Genomic DNA, 18,619 nt, shown 5'->3' with positions numbered 1-18,619 from the left:
CTGGATGGCATCCCTTCCCTCTAGAGTATCAATCACACCACTCAGGCTGGTGTCATCTGCAAATTTGCTGAGGGTGCACTCAATCCCACTGTCCATGTCTCTGACAAAGATGTTAAATAATATTGATCCCAGTACAGACCCCTGAGGGACACCACTCATCACTGGTCTCTACCCAGACATTGAGCTGTTGACCGCAACTCTTTGGGTGCGACCATCCAGCTAATTTCTTATCCACCCAGTGGTCCACCCATCAAATCCATGTCTCTCCATTTTAGAGACAAGGATGTTGTGCAGGACATCAAACGCTTTGCACAAGTCCAGGTAGGTGACATCATTCGCTCTTCTTTTATCCACCAATGCTGTAACCCTGTCGTAGAAGGCCACCAAATCTGTCAGGCACAATTTGCCCTTAGTAAAGCCGTGTTGGCTGCAACCAATCACCTCTCTGTTTTCCATGTGCCTTAGCATAGTTTCCAGGAGGATCTACTCCATGATCTTGCTGGGCACAGAAGTGAGACTGACCAACCTGTAGTTCCTGGGTCTTCCTTTTTTCCCTTTTTAAAAATGGGAGTTATGTTTCCCCTTTTCCAGTCACTGGGAACTTCACTGGTCTGCCACAACTTTTCAAATATGATGGATAGTGGCTTAGCAACTTCATCTGCCAGTTTCCTCAGGACCCTTGGATGCATATCATCAGGTCCCATGGACTTGTGCACATTCAGGTTCCTTAGACGGTCTTGAACCTGAGCTTCTCCTACGGTGGGCAGTACTTCATTCTCCCAGTCCCTGGCTTTGGATTCAGTGAATTGGGTGGCGTGGCTAAGTACTGGCCGGTGAAGACCAAGGCAAAAAAGTTGTTGAGTACCTCAGCCTTCTCCATGTCAGTTGTAGCCAGGTCTCCTGTTTCACTCATCGGGGCGGGGGGGTACAGTTTCTTTCATCTTCCTTTGTTGTCCTGTGTACCTGAAGAAACTCTTGTTATTTGTCACATCCCTAGCCAAGTTCAGCTCCAACTGTGCCTTGGCTTTCCTGATCCCCTCCCTGCACTCCTGGGCCATATCCCTATAATCTCCCCAGGATGTGTATCCCTCCCTCCACTGCCTATGCATTTTGTTTTTGTGTTTTAGTTTGGCTAAGAGGTCTTGACTTAGCCAAGCTGGCCTTCTGCCTCCCCTGCCTGACTTCCTGCATGTTGGGATTGAGAGCTCTTGTGCCCTAAGAAAAATATCTTTAAATAATTCCCAGCTCTCGTTCACTCCTTTATCTCTGACGGCAGTTTCCCAAGGGATCCCACTCACTAGTGCCCTAAACTTTCAAAGTTTGCCTTTCTGAGGTTTAGGGTACCAATTCTACTTTTTACCTGTCCTGCACCCCTCAAGATTGAGAATTCTACCAAAGCATGATTGCTGCAGCCCAGGCTACCTCCAAACTTGACCTCTTCGATAAGTTCTTCCTCATTAGAGAGCAACAGGTCCAGCAGTGCCTTTTCTGTGGTCAGGCTCTCCATCACCCATACTAGGAAGTTGTTCACCACGCACTCCAGTAGTTTCCTGGACTGCTTGCAGTTTGCTGTGCTGCTTTTCCAGCAGATGTTTGGGTGGTTGAATTCCCCTATCAGGATCAGGGCCTGCAAGTGTGATGCTTCCTGCAGTTGAAGAAGGAACACTTCCTCAACCCCCTCTCCTTGATCAGGTGGCCTGTAGTAGACAGCAATCACAAAGTTTCCTTTGTTTGCTTGGTCTCTAGTTTTCACCCATAAGCTCTTGACATGCACGTTGCTAAAAAAGTGTCGTGTTGCCCCTTGCCACTTCCCAAGCTTAGTGGCTGTAGGTCTGCAGCTGAGGACACACACGGGGCTGGGAGAATAAGACTCCTGAGCACTGTGCAGGAGGGCCTGGTGCAGCGGAGTGTGTCAGCTGCTGTGGGCTGTGTGGGTGAGTGCAGTCAGGGCTGTGCAGGATGAGGCCCAGGTTGCCTGCTGGAGCGGTCCGGGGGTTTTCCCCGAGTTTTGCATCCCAGCTGCAGAGCTGGCCTCTCCGTGGGGATGCTTAGGTTGTGTGGAGACCCTGTCTGCTGTCATGCATCGCTCCTGGTTCCCAAGCTACCTTGGTTGGAGTTGCCGTCTGGGCCTCCATGTGCCTCCTGTGGCCCAGCGTAGGCATGGGGTGGGATGGAAGTGTAGGACACAGTAGGGATATGCTGTGCTTGGACGCCTCTTCACGTGGTGATCTTGCCAGGCTCCATTAGCAAAGCACTCGCTCACAGGCACTGCTACAGAATAGTGTCAGAAGGGAGAACAGCTGGTCTGAAACTTACTGAGCTTCTTTAACCCTGCAGTACAAATACAAAGAAGGCTATCGCAAGCAGCTTGGCCACCACATAGGGGCCCGTAACATAGAGGATGATCCGAAGATGGTGTGGTCGATGCACGTGGCCAAGATCCAGAGTGACAGGGAGTACAAGAAAGCCTTTGAGAAGACGAAGACACACTTCAGTAGCCCAGTGGACATGCTGGGAATCGTGTTGGCCAAGAAATGTCAGGAGTTGGTCAGCGACATTGATTACAAGCACCCTCTGCATCGGTGGACCTGTCTGCCGGACCAGAACGATGTTGTACAAGCCAGGAAAGCGTACGACCTGCAGAGTGATGTAAGTTATTCTTTACTGGCAGTGTGGAAACCAGCAGTCTGTCTTGTGTTCTGCTCCGCTGTTGGAGAAGGTCCGGGTGGGGAGCATGTAAGTCTAGGCTGATGCTGTGAGACTGTGTTGTAGCCGTACTATCTTGCTGAGAGTTGATGTCGTGAATGGCCTGGGATGAAGTTTGCGTGGGGTCATACTTTACGGTCACAGAAGAGTCCTGTCTTGCCTTGAGCATTGTGGGGGGAGACTTGTGGCAGGTGGCTAGAGTTCTGTATGGCAGGGGAAGGGCAACGGAGTCAAATATTTTCTTTTGGAGGACCAAGAGCGGGCAAAGGCAAGCCACGTGTGCAGTGGTGAGTGGTATGAAGAGCATTAGGTGATGCGGTATAAGGCTCCTCCTGTGCCACTGCCAGCTGGAGATTGCCACATGGGGCAGGTCTTTTCCAGGGAGACTAAGAAGATGGTGAGGGAGGGTTTGTGGATTGCTTGGCACGTGCTTGTGCTGTGGTAGGCGTGGGGAGCCAGGTTGTGGGGGGCTGAGCTTAATGGGAGTCCCTTTTGTGGTGGCTGGTGGGTTGACCCAGGGGAACGTGTTTTGGTAGGCAGAGCTTGCCACGGTTGGAGGAGTGGCTGCGTGGAGCAAGGAGGTTGCTGAGCTGCTTTGTGTCCTTGCTGTCCTTTCAGAATGTGTACAAGTCCGACCTTCTGTGGCTGAGGGGCATTGGCTGGTCCCCAAGTGGTTCGCTGGACGATGAGAAGAATAAGAGGGCGAGCCTCATCCTGAGTGACAAGGGGTATCGGCAACACCCGGACACCATCAAATTCACGAGCATTCCTGACTCGATGCCTATGGTGCTGGCAAAGCACAACTCTGAAATTATGAACCAAGTGAGATTTCCTTGTGTGTGCAACCTGAAGGAAACGAGTGCATTTCCCAGGACTTTGGGCTCTCTCCTTCCAGGGCCTGGGTTTTGCAAAGTGGGGTATTGCGTCCTTTGCATCCGGGATTTGTGTTCCTTGTTTTAGACCAAATTCTATTTTGTGTGGTTGGAGCGGTGACTGGGTGCAGTGTGGAAAAGCAAAGGGTGAAGCGTTAGAAAGTTTTGGGACAGGAAAAGGCATTCCTGAGTCAGTGCGAAGTAGAGGCCCCTTGCTTCAGTTTGTTGAGCTAGCTTGCTCTGTGAGTTTGTTGCCCGGTGCTTGCGTGATCGTATTTCACGTTGTGTACTCATTTTTCCAGCGCTCGTACACATCAGCCTGGGAGAAAGATAAAACCAGCGTTCACATTATGCCAGATACACCTGGTATTTTGCTAGCCCAGCAGAACCAAATGAACTTCAGTGAGGTAGGTGTTTGAGCTGGGGTTAAGTGTGCGTCCCTGGACGCTGCTGTGGCCTGGGAAGAAGTGTTGCTTGAGGGGAGTGCTTGTTTTTCCTTCAGAAACTGTACAAGCTTGCGATGGAGGAAGAGAAGAAAAAGGGCTACGACATGCGGGCAGATGCCATTCCTATCAAGTCTGCTAAAGCTTCCAGAGACATTGCAAGTGATGTAAGTACACAGGAGCCCTTGGCGGCACGCCCTATCAGACAGTTCCCAGGTGCTTGCAGTTGAAGCCCAGGGTTTGCAACCTTAGCCAAATGGAGGCTACCCAGCACTTGCCTGTCATTACCATTCAGCTAGTCCGTAAACGTGTTGGTTCTGGAGGGTCTGCGTGTAGCTGTCCCTGCCTGTTATAGGTGTGTGGTGTTGCAAGGGAATGTGTAGCCAGGGTGGAGAGAGTAACAGCAGGAGCTGGGTGATGGACATAATCCAAAGCAGTGTCCCTCCTGGGCTTGTGGCAGTGTCTCCTTAGGCAACAGACTGGACTTTTGAGGTCGTGTGCTGTCGTGGCTGGAGTGATATTGCACTTCACTTGTAAGAGAGCAGCAATGATACACTTTTTTGATATAAAACAGTGAGTTAACAGAGTTCAATGGTAAATGTGACAGTGGTTTAACAAGATTCGGTGGCAAGGTACACTTGATTATTTACTGCATAGAGGACAGGGTCAGACAATACTGTCAGGGAGACCCTTCCCTTGAATCATGAGGTTCAGAAAGGACCCCCTTGCTTTCTAAACTCATTCTCAGAGAGGCGTCTAGGCGTGGCTGGATCCAATCCTCGTCCCAACGGTTTAAGTCTATGGTATTATATATGCACAATCAGTCCTTTATATCTCTTAGCTAAGATTTCAAAGTTTAGCATGCTGTTAGTCACTTACGGAGGATCTGTTGTGGCAAGGAATCTCTCGACCTTAAGGAGTAACCTTGAGAGGCGTCCCTACTCAAGGGGAGATCCTGGCATGCAGGAGAGCTCAACGGGCCCTGGGCTGTCTACTATTTATAAAGTAAGACAATTGATTTATAGTCATATTTGCATACCAGCAAGACGTTTGTGTCACTGCTCCAGACAGGCGTTGGCTACTATGTTGTATCCATCCCCAAAGTCCAGCATAAGCTTGATGCAGCCATCATGACCCCACTGGTGGTCATTGCTTACACGGGGGGGGGAGCACACCGCCACATGTGCTGCCCTCAGTAGTGCAAGTCTGCACGCCCCTAGTAGTGCAGGTAAACAGCTGAGCTAGACATTAGGAAAGACAACCCAAACCAAGTTTTTGTGTAAAAATAAAGGCAGTATAAAAGTAAATAATTTTTATTATTATTAGGTATTAATATCAAAATTTATTCCATATATGTGTTTAGTGTCTCTATTTAAACTTCCATGTCTGTCTCTATGCTCTTCCAGTTTTTATCATCTCCTGAATAGATTGACTAGGAGTTTATTTGGCTATTGTGCTTGAAGGCCACTGATTCTTTACGTAGGGGATATTTTTTGAACTTCGGGCCTTTCGTATCACTGCCGTAATTTGGAGACATTTTTGCTCTCAGTTACTGAGTAGTAGCTGTTAATATGTAGGCCAGGGAGTTTCTTCAAAAATGTGAAGGTCATATCAGGTGGATAATGTTATGTGAATCTTTTGTAGCTGTACACTGCAGTTCATCAGCTGAATACTTTCTCACTCTAAAGTCTCTGTGGTTTCAGATACTAAGTTCTCTGGAGGTTGTGCCACAGGGGCTGCTAGGAACATAAAGAAAACTAAACTAAAACTCACTGAACTTTTTTTTGCCTATAGTACAAGTATAAGGAAGGCTATCGCAAGCAGCTTGGCCACCACATAGGGGCCCGTAACGTAGAGGATGATCCGAAGATGGTGTGGTCGATGCACGTGGCCAAGATCCAGAGTGACAGGGAGTACAAGAAAGCCTTTGAGAAGACAAAGACAAACTTCAGTAGCCCAGTGGACATGCTGGGAATCGTGTTGGCCAAGAAATGTCAGGAGTTGGTCAGCGATATTGATTACCGTCACTATCTACATGAATGGACTTGCCTGCCAGACCAGAATGATGTTATCCATGCTAAGAAGGCCTATGATCTACAGAGTGATGTGAGTACTCGCTGATAAGCGTTGGATTTCTAAAGCGTATGTAATTTCCTTGGAATATAAACTATAGAAGGTGCTTGAACTGTCTCTCTCATATAGTGTTTTTTCATATTGTGTTTTGATTTACCTGTTCCAAGCAAGGTCATAGGATTTTTAGGAGTGAATGAATCTGTGTGTAAGGAAGGTTGAGTATTACGAAGGTTTATATACAGCTAATCAGTTAGCTGAATAGTAGAATTAGCTGTATATAATCCTTCATAATAGACAATCTTAATACCTTTATATGTGGATTAACTGGAAAGAGGAAATAGCCTAGTATGACTTTTTTTTTTTTTTTAGTTGCATGACTTTAGTGGAGACAATTCCTTTGTTCTGTCTTGGAGAAAATGGTTTAAATTAAGACCTGCTGTTCTTAGTGGGTGAACATTTATTTGTTTGGAACGGATGTTACAGGAAAAGTTTATACTGACATTCAGGGTTTTGTTTTAATCCCTTTACTCTTTGACCATTCCCAGCATGTTGTTGGGTGAATGATACCTCTTGAAGACAGATAAGAGGTCTGAATCTAGGTTGCTAACAGAGTTTGTTTTGCAGATTGAACTAGGAGGAAGGCAGCTTACAGAAAGTAAGCATTAGTTGCATGGTATATATGAAATGTTTAACCGGCAATATCAATGAGACAGCTGTCTTTGTATTTTGTAATAGAACTGCTACAAGTCTGACCTTGAATGGTTGCGGGGCATTGGTTGGGTCCCAATTGGTTCCTTGGATGTTGAAAAAGCCAAGAAGGCGGGAGAGATCTTAAGCGAGAAAATATACCGTCAGCCTCCAGACACAATCAAATTTACTAGCGTCACTGATTCTCCAGAGATGGTCTTAGCCAAGCAGAATGCAGAGACAATGAATAAGGTGAGTCTTGATTCGATTAGGTAACACATCATCAGTCTCCACCTAAACCCTGGAGACAGGCCTAGAAATACAGATGTGTGGTTGCTGTGTGAGATTTCAGCACAGCAAGGCTTTAAAAGTGTAAGTTACATTCTTGGTAATCAACAGGTAACTTATTTTCAGCAAGTGCTAATTTAATAATATCTTTCAAGTTACCAAGTTAAATTGGAATTATCAGTTGTGAAGCTTTCCACATACTGTACTGTGTATCTAGTAATGTTACCTAACTTTTATCTAAATTTTAATAGAGCAATTTGTCTAATAAATCTAATAATTTTTCAAGTTTATCTAGTAATCTAGTAATTAATAAACTACTTGTTTTAGGGCAGTCTTTGAAATAGCTGTATTTTAAATAATTCAGCGTAGTAGTTAAAATGTAAAAGTTTTTCTGAATCTGTGGTCCTGATCGCAAATAAAACCATCTCCTCTTTCAAACAGGCCTTGTTCTTAGAGTTTAGATCTCTGTGTGTCTGATTAGCATTTTGTGCCTTTTTTCTAAATTTTTTTTTTTAACATAATTCTTTCTAGATTACTAATTCTTAACCTGGACATTAAGTATCTACAGGAGTGAATATAAAATCTCATTGTTATATAAGGAATAAGGATTTTTTAGACTTGGACTACAGATCTGTAATTCTTTTTATGTTTTAGGAGATCTCCAAGTAGTCACGGTTTTTTTCCCCCCTTTAACATACGTTATTTCTCCTGCAGCGTTTATATACTGAGGCTTGGGATAATGACAAGACACAAATCCACATAATGCCTGACACACCTGAAATTACACTGGCAAAACAGAACATGCAAAACTACAGTATGGTGAGTGTGTTAGCTCTCCAAATGTAACTGGTCTGTTTCATGGCTGGATCATCAGTATTCTGATAAACCTTATATAGATGATACCATCAGTTTCTTTAAGTAACCCCCAATATTTATGCTCAAAATTGTGACTTTAAAAACATTGTTTGCATATTTGTACAGTAGTGCATACATACAACAGTAAGCACTATTGAGAATAAATTCCATGAGAAGTTTTGTGTCTTCAGTGAATTTTTGGGAGTCATTTCTGCCAGCATGCATACTGTTGGGAAGACACAAAATTAATTCCAACATTGGAAATACCAAAAAGGTAATTTCCAGCACAATTCTGAAGAGCAGTGATCCCAGTGTTCAATGTTAGTTTAGGCAAATAAATTCACATCCATAAAAGGTGGCTTTGAAAAGTAAGTTTTACTCCACTTGTATAGAAGAATAATTTATCTCAAATTGTAGTCAATGTTATGTTATTTAAAGTATTGAAAGAAGAAAGTTGTTAGCTAATGTATTTAGCAAAGAGCTTCCTTTGATAGAATTTGTATCAGCTACTGATCTGGGGCTTTGAATTAAGAAAATTAGATAAAGCTGGGTTAGCATAAATCTTAACACAATTTTTTAAATCTACTCTACTTACAAGCAGTTTGTTTTGCCGAAAATGTAGTATATGGAACTTACTTACATGAACCCTATTGTTTAATTCTTCACCTAGAACCTCTACAAACAGGCCATGGAAGAAGCAAAAAAGAAAGGCTATGATTTGAGAAGTGATGCTATCCCCATTCAAGCTGCCAAAGCATCCAGGCAAATTGCCAGTGATGTAAGAAACTACTTTTTGTTTCTTTGTGTGGTGACATCTGGTCGCTGCAACCTGAAAGTTATCAGCTGGATTCTGTAAAAGGCATTTCAATGAAACTGTGATCTCAAATAATAGATTTTTGGAAGCAAATTATTATATATGTTTAAAGACTTAATTGTAAAAATTAAATGTTGAGAAGTTATAAGGACAATATAATGCTGCTATCATGTTAATTTTATAGCTCATAAACTTGTATCTTTAATTAAATCCTAACAGTATGTATATTATTATATTTAATAAGGGTTAAATATATTTAATAAGGAGAGGATTGTTTCTCACTAGTATTAGTGAAGTGTTTTTTCAAAAAAACTTGCGTAAAAATCTCTATTTAGGGTTCTAACTCAAATCTCAAAAATTTAATGTGAGAATCCACGTTATTAGCCCCAGAATTGCTTTGACAGTTTGTTTTTTTTGACTGTAGGTTATAGAGAAATTTGCAGAGTTTATTATTAGAAATATTTAATATGAGTAACTGATATTTAGAGGTGATGTAGAAATATAATATCTTGATTTATATTTCAGTACAAATACAAGAAGGCTATCGCAAGCAGCTTGGCTTGCGATAAGACTATCTTCCTCAAGGTGTTTTGGAATAAGCTTTTAAAATAAGTTAATCTTTACATTTTAATCTTAATAGTAAAAGAATGTGGAATATCAAACTTGTTAGTAAGTATGTGACATTAAATGTTTAGTTAATTGAAAGTGTGATATAGTTATATAAAAAATCAGAGATAATGATATCTGTAATAAAAATCCTTTTTGTGTGAGAATTAGTAAAACTTAAAAACTAATGAAAGACCTAAATCATATTTTTCTCTAAACAAAATAGTAATGGCTATGTTAAACTGTGTGAATTATTTATTAATTTATAAATACACCATGTGAATATGGATATACTTTATTTCAGTACAAATACAAAGAAGGCTATCGCAAGCAGCTTGGCCACCACATAGGGGCCCGTAACATAGAGGATGATCCGAAGATGATGTGGTCGATGCACGTGGCCAAGATCCAGAGTGACAGGGAGTACAAGAAAGCCTTTGAGAAGACAAAGACAAACTTCAGTAGCCCAGTGGACATGCTGGGAATCGTGTTGGCCAAGAAATGTCAAGGGTTGGTCAGCGATATTGATTACCGCCACTATCTGCATCAGTGGATCTGTCTGCCAGACCAGAATGATGTTATCCATGCTAAGAAGGCCTATGATCTACAGAGTGATGTGAGCTCTTTTTGATTTAACTTTTTGGTGAGGAATGTATGTGATATATTACATAGGTGGACCAGGCCATCACATACCAATGTGGTGGAACCAAATTTTCAAGACTTATTTTTAAGTTTTATGGCTAATAGAAACTCAGATCTCCAATAGGATATGTTAACTAATAGGTATTTAAATTAAATTCTGTAATTCCAGAATTTGGGCTATTTATCATTTGCCATTCTGAGAAACTTGGATAATGGTTTCACTCTTAATGTAGATGAAATGCAGTTATTTTTTCTAAGATTTTCTCTAGGGTTTTGAATTTATTTGAATTAAAAGTTGATAGTGAGGTTACTTAACTGTGAAAAGATGCACCGTGTAAAATTGCATTATTATTATTATTATAACCTATGTATTTTTTTTGTAATAGAACTGCTACAAGTCTGACCTTGAATGGTTGCGGGGCACTGGTTGGGTCCCAATTGGTTCCTTGGATGTTGAAAAAGCCAAGAAGGCGGGAGAGATCTTAAGCGAGAAAATATACCGTCAGCCTCCAGACACAATCAAATTTACTAGCGTCACTGATTCTCCAGAGATGGTCTTAGCCAAGCAGAATGCAGAGACAATGAATAAGGTGAGTCTTGATTCGATTAGGTAACACATCATCAGTCTCCACCTAAACCCTGGAGACAGACCTAGAAATACAATGGTCACAAGTAATGCTGAAGTTCAGAGATGATGTATTTTCAAATAGTGTGCTCTGTTTTTTTCAATCAAAACTATTAGGCCATGTAACGGAAGAGTCAACTTTGTCATGATATTCTGCATATTACATCTTAATCTTTTCTTTGACATGTCTGTGCAGTGAGCAGTAATAATGCTTTGGTTTATTCATAATTCTTAAGTAATGTGGCAGTTTTCTAAGTGTTGTTAAACTTCCTCTGATAAATTCTCTTTTTAATAATGGTATCTCTACCTGATTAAATACACAACCATTTATCCATGCTATATTTCCTGTAATTTTACCTAGTATGCTCTATGTTTTACCTGATTAATGAGATATTAACTTGTTTTGGAATGCAATATTGATCTCTTCCTGTATTCTTTCTTAGCATTTGTACACTGAAGCATGGAATAAAGATAAGGCCATGGTTCATGTCATGCCTGACACACCAGAAATCCTGCTAGCTAAACAAAACCAATTAAACTACAGTCAGGTGAGTAAAACCGAAGAGTTGAGAGAATGAAAGGATTTCTGACAAGTACAATTTTGTCATCTCTGACTTTTAATTAATATTATAATATTGTCAAGATGTTTAGTTTCACAAATTGCCAGCTCCACTGCTAAAATCAGAGTTGGTTTTTTGCTAGAATTTACCTCCTGGGTATCTAATTGGGCTTTTAAAGTATATTATCTGCCATAAATGAGAAATCATTTCTATAGCAAGGTATGGAAATAAATTATTTAACTTTTAGAATATTCCTTTCTTTGCCTTTCCTAAATGATTTCCAGTTTTCAAGTGTCTACAATACAATTACAAGATCTTTGAAATTTGCATTTTTTTATTTTCTGGAGCAGATAGAGCTGTGTTCATATATTTAAGTTGTCTCAACATTAACAATATTGTTTAGGGACTTAATCTGTTTTATTACACAAATGTGCTTAAGTGAAGTGTAATTTTGTTTTTGAAACAAAAATGTGAATTTTTTTTCTCACAGAAAAGGTACAGACTAGCTTTGGAGGAATCAAAGAAGAAGGGTCATGATTTGCGTTTTGATGCCATTCCTATTCAAGCTGCCAGAGCATCCAGAGAGATTGCCAGTGATGTAAGCAGGTTTTTTTATCATGTCTGTATGGATTTGGTAATGGAAAAGTTTGTTCCATTGTTTGTTAATGTAATACCTTAAGTTTGTAGAATAGATAATACTGAAATCCAGTGATTCTACTGCATGCCTTTAGTACATGAAAGGAATAGATAGCCAGTATTTTTATACATGAGGTATATATCACAGTAATAAATAAATAAAATAATGTGAGGATTATTTCTATGCCCCCTGTAATAGTTCCATTGATGTCCATGGATGTTCAAGTAGGATAATCAATAAGGCGTACGAGTCTATGCTAGAGTTAGTCAAATTAATTTCTGATTCAAAATAGGAAATACTTTAAAATCTCTCCGCAAAATAGATATATTAGTAAATCAATTCTAAAAGTTCTAAATTGTTGTCTTTTCCTGTGGAAAAAATAGTTCTGTTGAAGTGTCATATTGAAATCCAAGATGTCTAAATACAAAAGCAGGAAAAAAAGTATGCAATGACTATGACAGGTTTTGCTTCTGGGATGAGGAAATGTCACTGAGAGACAGAGGATAACAGTTCTTTATGCTTCTTGTTTTTCTATCAAGATTGATATTTAATCTGTTAGTATTAAGACCAACTCAGACTATCTTCCTCAAGGTGTTTTGGAATAAGCTTTTAAAATAAGTTAATCTTTACATTTTAATCTTAATAGTAAAAGAATGTGGAATATCAAACTTGTTAGTAAGTATGTGACATTAAATGTTTAGTTAATTGAAAGTGTGATATAGTTATATAAAAAATCAGAGATAATGATATCTGTAATAAAAATCCTTTTTGTGTGAGAATTAGTAAAACTTAAAAACTAATGAAAGACCTAAATCATATTTTTCTCTAAACAAAATAGTAATGGCTATGTTAAACTGTGTGAATTATTTATTAATTTATAAATACACCATGTGAATATGGATATACTTTATTTCAGTACAAATACAAAGAAGGCTATCGCAAGCAGCTTGGCCACCACATAGGGGCCCGTAACATAGAGGATGATCCGAAGATGATGTGGTCGATGCACGTGGCCAAGATCCAGAGTGACAGGGAGTACAAGAAAGCCTTTGAGAAGACAAAGACAAACTTCAGTAGCCCAGTGGACATGCTGGGAATCGTGTTGGCCAAGAAATGTCAAGGGTTGGTCAGCGATATTGATTACCGCCACTATCTGCATCAGTGGATCTGTCTGCCAGACCAGAATGATGTTATCCATGCTAAGAAGGCCTATGATCTACAGAGTGATGTGAGTAAACCGTTAAATTTACAATACATGATTAAATATACTGGGTCTTGTACAATATAATTTTTGGAAGATATGTACTATGCCTTAGTCACTTGCATCAGACATGTTGATAGAGGTGAAATGTTTAATATTCTATCATCAAATTTATGTTTAATCTTATTTTCTCAGTCCTTAGCCTGAGGCGTAATTTGTGTGTAACTCTGATATTTGTGGGGTTCTTCAAGAAATCTATTCTTTTTGTTATTTAATAATTATTTTACTAAATCTTAAAAAATAAGAATTGTTTTCAAAACCATATCCTGCTCCTATGCAGAAATATATACAATTGTTCATATAGACTAGAATATGCTTATTTATAATTATTTTAATATTTGATCACACTTGCACTTATATAATGAAATTTCAAATTTTTTCAGGCTGTTTACAAATCAGATCTGGAATGGCTAAGAGGTATTGGATGGGTTCCTATTGGTTCCATGGAAGTTGAGAAAGCCAAGAAAGCTGGAGAAATCCTGAGTGAAAGGAAGTATCGTCAACCAGCAGACCAAATTAAATTTACTAGTGTGACAGATTCTTTGGCCATGGTCTTAGCCAAGCAAAATGCTGAGATAATGAACAAGGTGAGGGGTTTTTTTTTGTCAAAATCGCTAGTATTACTAGCTGATAGAACTTGTTCATGCGGTGAAAAATACAAAATACAAAGTGAGACTAAACACTTTCATTGTGGACTTAGAGAAAATGAATGTCCAAATTCAGCCTTTGCACAGGAAAGCTCTTATCTCAGGGCTCTGTCTGAACTGAACACTTAGTAAAAATGTCCAGAAAAAATTCACCTAAATCACATATTTTTCAAGAGTAATACTAAAAATTTCGGTGAATTTCCCTCTTCCTCCCATCTCAGCTGAAATCCTATTTTTAAATGTTTGTTTGGTATGGTTTTTCTATTTTGTTAATGCTACTTCACTATACAAAGCTCATCTCTGACAGAACAGGCTAAATTTTTTTGCAGTTCTTAGACAATACTGTGAAATCTGCAGAAACGATGTTCTAGCAAGGTGTTAGGGTATGTCTAGAGGTGGTGGTGCCATGACCATGCTATAAGATAGGATGTAGCAGAATATTGAGGCTTTTACTGCAGCTGCTATGATGATGTATTGTTGACTGAATGTCATACTGTATGATGAACAAGTTATGAGGAAATGGCTTATGTTCCCTGGAAGTGAAGCTTCTGCAATTTATCTCAGACCTGGAGGATGAAAGTCGCGAAGTACCTACTCCTTCTCTTTAATAAGAAACATCAATCAAACAACTCTTACAGATACGGCAGAATAATGAATATAGTTCTCCCCCTACAGCAGTTTCCCAGCAATCCTAAATCAATCAATTGCTGTGCCAGCTTAGCCTGAGAAATAATGAGGAAGGACAAAGTTTCCTTCTTGAGCTGTTCAATGAGAAACTTTGCTATGTCAGGGTATTTAAAGCTTGCTTGAACTACCCCTCGCAGTTTGTAAAATACTTTCTTTGGACAAATGTATTAGTTTGGTTATATATATCTTGTACAGCTTCAAGATTACTTTTCTTTTATATCATGGATATATTTTTGATAACTACTGCTTTCAAATTTGCAGTCTTTCTATCATGACACACATAAAGAAACTTTTTAAAGGAATGTGTTTTCCTCTCTCCTAGCGTTTATACACAGAAGCCTGGGATGCAGACAAAACATCAATTCACGTCATGCCTGACACGCCGACAATTTTGTTAGCGAAGGCCAATGCAGCTAATGTTAGCCATGTAAGAACATATAAAAATATACTAAAGTAATGGAAATTCAGAAATTACGTAAGCATTTCTTTAACCATAAAGATCTTCTAAAGTATGCATTCATGAAAACTTTAAGAAAAAATTATGAAATGTAGAAATTCCATCTTTCAGAATATTGAGAAGCCATTTTCTGTCTTCTTTTGTGTAGAAACTTTATATACAAGCCTGGGAGGAGGCCAAAAAGAAGGGTTATGACATCAGAGCTGATGCAATTCCAATCCGAAGTGCAAAGGCATCAAGGGATATTGCGAGTGATGTATGTTTTTCCTTTACATTTATTTTCAGTTAGCTTGTGAAACAAGAACGAAGTAATAACCTATGTACAACGTAAAAAAACATGGTATATCAGATTCATCTTGAAAGCCTACTAACAAAGAATTCACTGCAGAAAGAAAATGGGCAACAGTTTACAAAAGGAACATTGAATTATAAATCCTGACATTAAGCAGATATTAGAAAAGAATAAACTACAATGAAAATAAACAGAAGTGGTGGAGTAAAAATGCATTAGGCTTTTCTAAACTCTAAAAAAGTATATTTCATACCATAAAAAAATATATTTGTGATCAGTAGCAACATGAAATTATGGGAAATTCATCCCAGATTCACTATTTCTTTTAATTCTTCTTTTTGCATTTCCAGTACAAGTACAAAGAAACGCACGAGAAGCAGAAAGGCCACTACATTGGGTGCCAGACTGCCCAGGAGGATCCCAAGCTGTCGTGGGCTGCGCGTGCCATGTTGCTGCAGAACGACCGACTTTACAGGAAGGCGTACCATGATTCAAAGGCCCAGGTCCACATACCAGTCGACGCGATGTCAGTGCAGGCAGCCAAGGAGTGCCAGACGCTAGTCAGTGATGTTGACTACCGCCACTACCTTCACCAGTGGACCTGTCTGCCCGACCAGAATGACGTGATCCATGCAAGGAAGGCCTACGATCTACAGAGCGATGTGCGTTTGTATAGAGAAGTGGTAGTTACTACTGTTGCTGTTTAAGAGTGATGTGAGTAAGAGTAGCTGTAGAAAAGCTTCATGGCAGGTGCGTGAGGCTCTGTTTGTTAGCGACTGTGCAACTGTCCTTTCAAACGATGCACGTTCATGAGCCTGCAGTCAGTCCTGGTATGTTTATTTTGATTCGTCTGGGTGATCCTTTCCAAATCAGTAGTGTTTTCAGCCTGGGGACCAGAAATGTTCCGGGCAGTTCATAAGGAAGCCATGTTTTTTTGGTCTGCTGTAGAATGTTTGCTTGCAGTTTGCTTGCGGACTGCTTGCAGATTATGCCACTGGTTTTCATGTAGCAAGTATCTTTAAAAGTATCTTTGTTGCTGTGCAAGTCAGGGGTTTATCTGTGTGTGGGAAGGACCTGGTACGCCACGGTCTCATTGACTGCTTGTTGCGTAACTGTACAAGAAGGAGCTTGGGGAAAGGCCTGTACGAAACCTCTCTGCACGTAGAGTTGTCTCGGCAATGTCAGTAACCCTTGGTTTATTTGTAGAATGTGTACAAGTCAGACCTGGAATGGTTGCGAGGCATCGGCTGGTTGACAGAAGGTTCTGTGGATGTGGTGAAAGCAAAGAAAGCCCAGGAACTCCTGAATGAGAGGTTGTACCGCACGCGGCCGGAGGAGATGAAATTCACTAGCATTACTGACACGCCAGACGTTGTCCAGGCTAAGATCAATGCTTTGCAGATCAGTGACGTAAGCTTACCTTTCACTTACCTTTCATTTATGTGATGACATTTCTTTTCTTTGTGGTGGAGAGTAGAATTTCTGCCGTGGGAATGACTAATTGGAAAGTATTGCAAATCAGAATTACCAAAGAATTCCTGCTGGTGTTTTTGGGTTTTTTTTTTTAAGTGTTCAGACCATAGTGAAATGTCATTATGCTTCCTTTCTCCTTAGCATCTGTATCGTGAAGCCTGGGATAGAGATAAGACGCAGATTTCCATACCTTCTGATACTCCTGTAATGCTGCAGTCCAAAGCCAATGCTCTCAACATCAGCAATGTAAGAGAATAAAATCATTATGCGTGTGAAGCATTATTAAATTAAGGGTATGACAAATGCTCTTCCAGTTTTTGCCCTGTGTCTTTTAGACTTCACTGTAAATGGTGGTGTACTAACGCTGTCTTCTAATGTGCTTGTATTCTAAACAGTAGATTACATCTAGAGGCTCTTTAGGCAGAGTGTGTTGTTGATGAACCAGTGAGCAGTGTTTATGAACCAGACATTCATTAAGCAAGGTAGGCCGGAGGTGTTGATCTGGAATCCATGCCTTTGTATCCTCTCTCAGTCTGTGTGAATGTGAAATTGATGGAACTGCTTCCATGGAACATGCCAGCACTGATGCCTTTCATCCTAAACTGCGCAGATTCCTGAGGGTGTGACTCACGGAGTTGCCTGCCTTGCTTGATAGGTTGTGTGTTCATGAGCAAACTCCAAAGTTCAGTGTCCAATTCCACACAACTCCTCCCTTTGACAAAACTGGTAAATACTTTCCATGGAGTTGTTTTTGGAGTCTGTAGACTCATCAACCCTGACATGTTTTGCAGATTTGTGATGTTTCACTCACTAGTTTTATGGGACTAACACACTGGAGATTCTTAAAGCTGGAAACATTTCCCATTTTGCATTTTCAGCAGGACTTGACTGGGGCTTTGCCTGAAAACTGTATTTACTCCCAGCCTTTCTTGATGTTGATAGTATGTTAAATATTTTTCAAAAGTACCTGATGTGATTGAATTAGGGGTGAAATATTTCAAGTGCTATTGCAACAGACATTTCACTTCCCCTGTTTTTGTCTTGCTCGTGTTTTGATTACTGTTTTTTTCTGAGTTCCTTATAGTCTGACCTACAGTAGCATTCAGTTTCTGAATTTTCACAGTCATCAAAAAAGGACTGAAAAGTGTGTCATTTACCCACCTGTACTAATGACAAAGTTGCCAGCTGGGCTGACCAAGCTTCTGTGGACTGAGATGCCACTAAAGAAGGAGCCCTCATGTTCTTGGACTTGATGTCCTGGACAGGTTGGGTGTCACTAGACACGTAAAGGCACTTTGGTTTCTGTTCAGTCTCGTAAATGGACTGAGCCTCTCTGCCTACACTCGCTTTCTTGATAGGACTAAAAAAGGCTGGTAAAGAAAGAAGTCTCTAGCGGCTATCAGGAGGCTTCATAACATAAGTAGGGTCTGGATACGTTTTGTCAGTAGAACAGATGTTTTGTCCCCAGTAGCTATGACCCTGCGATCGGGTGTGTGTGAGCAGAACCTCTGACTGTTGTAGGGTCATGCAGAATTCAATGTTGGTCGTGGAGGTGTACACTCTGTCAGTTGGACTGCCTGTTGGGGGCCTGTGTGGTGAGCTCATGCATGTGGTCAGCAGTAGTCTGTTAGAGGGGACGTTGCGATATGCTTTCAGGAATATTTCAGCCACTCTTTGTGTTTTGGATTTTGCACCTACTTTAACTTTTAACTCATGAGTTTTCTGTTAAGACACTTGCCAGGATCATTGTTGTAACCCTGCCAGTTACAGGGGGCAAACAGAGCACCCAAGCTGTTAATTCCAAGAGAGTAGGTTTTAGGAAAAGGCATTGGTATCAGAGTCTTGACCGCATGTAACAAGGGTGGTTAATTTTCTTTGCAGAAACATTATCAGAAGGCCTGGGATGAGGCCAAGGCGAAAAGCTATGACATAAGAGCTGATGCCATTCCCATCAAACACGCCAAGGCTTCCAGAGACATTGCTAGTGAGGTACA

General features: G+C 40.5%; 1 protein-coding gene across 34 annotated transcripts in view; it reads left to right on the top strand.

The window, feature by feature from the left end:
• Window positions 1-18,619, top strand: part of NEB (nebulin) — a 134,557-nt gene that overhangs the window by 48,198 nt on the left and 67,740 nt on the right. For 33 of the 34 annotated variants that reach the window (XM_076343159.1, XM_076343178.1, XM_076343177.1 and 30 more), the window contains 20 exons: window positions 2,338-2,649; window positions 3,325-3,528; window positions 3,881-3,985; window positions 4,081-4,188; window positions 5,816-6,127; window positions 6,830-7,033; window positions 7,784-7,888; window positions 8,595-8,702; window positions 9,649-9,960; window positions 10,373-10,576; window positions 11,055-11,159; window positions 11,662-11,769; window positions 12,725-13,036; window positions 13,453-13,656; window positions 14,726-14,830; window positions 15,009-15,116; window positions 15,503-15,814; window positions 16,359-16,562; window positions 16,767-16,871; window positions 18,507-18,614. In XM_076343159.1, coding sequence (XP_076199274.1) covers window positions 2,338-2,649; window positions 3,325-3,528; window positions 3,881-3,985; window positions 4,081-4,188; window positions 5,816-6,127; window positions 6,830-7,033; window positions 7,784-7,888; window positions 8,595-8,702; window positions 9,649-9,960; window positions 10,373-10,576; window positions 11,055-11,159; window positions 11,662-11,769; window positions 12,725-13,036; window positions 13,453-13,656; window positions 14,726-14,830; window positions 15,009-15,116; window positions 15,503-15,814; window positions 16,359-16,562; window positions 16,767-16,871; window positions 18,507-18,614 — 3,645 coding nt within the window. The remainder of the gene's footprint in view (window positions 1-2,337; window positions 2,650-3,324; window positions 3,529-3,880; window positions 3,986-4,080; window positions 4,189-5,815; window positions 6,128-6,829; window positions 7,034-7,783; window positions 7,889-8,594; window positions 8,703-9,648; window positions 9,961-10,372; window positions 10,577-11,054; window positions 11,160-11,661; window positions 11,770-12,724; window positions 13,037-13,452; window positions 13,657-14,725; window positions 14,831-15,008; window positions 15,117-15,502; window positions 15,815-16,358; window positions 16,563-16,766; window positions 16,872-18,506; window positions 18,615-18,619) is intronic. The other variant, XM_076343188.1, reaches the window with a different exon arrangement.

This window comes from Aptenodytes patagonicus, chromosome 6 (genome assembly GCF_965638725.1).
Source record: "Aptenodytes patagonicus chromosome 6, bAptPat1.pri.cur, whole genome shotgun sequence".
NCBI lineage: Eukaryota > Metazoa > Chordata > Aves > Sphenisciformes > Spheniscidae > Aptenodytes > Aptenodytes patagonicus.
The sequence above is the reverse complement of the archived record's forward strand: the minus strand, read 5'-3'. Positions and strand labels throughout refer to the sequence as shown.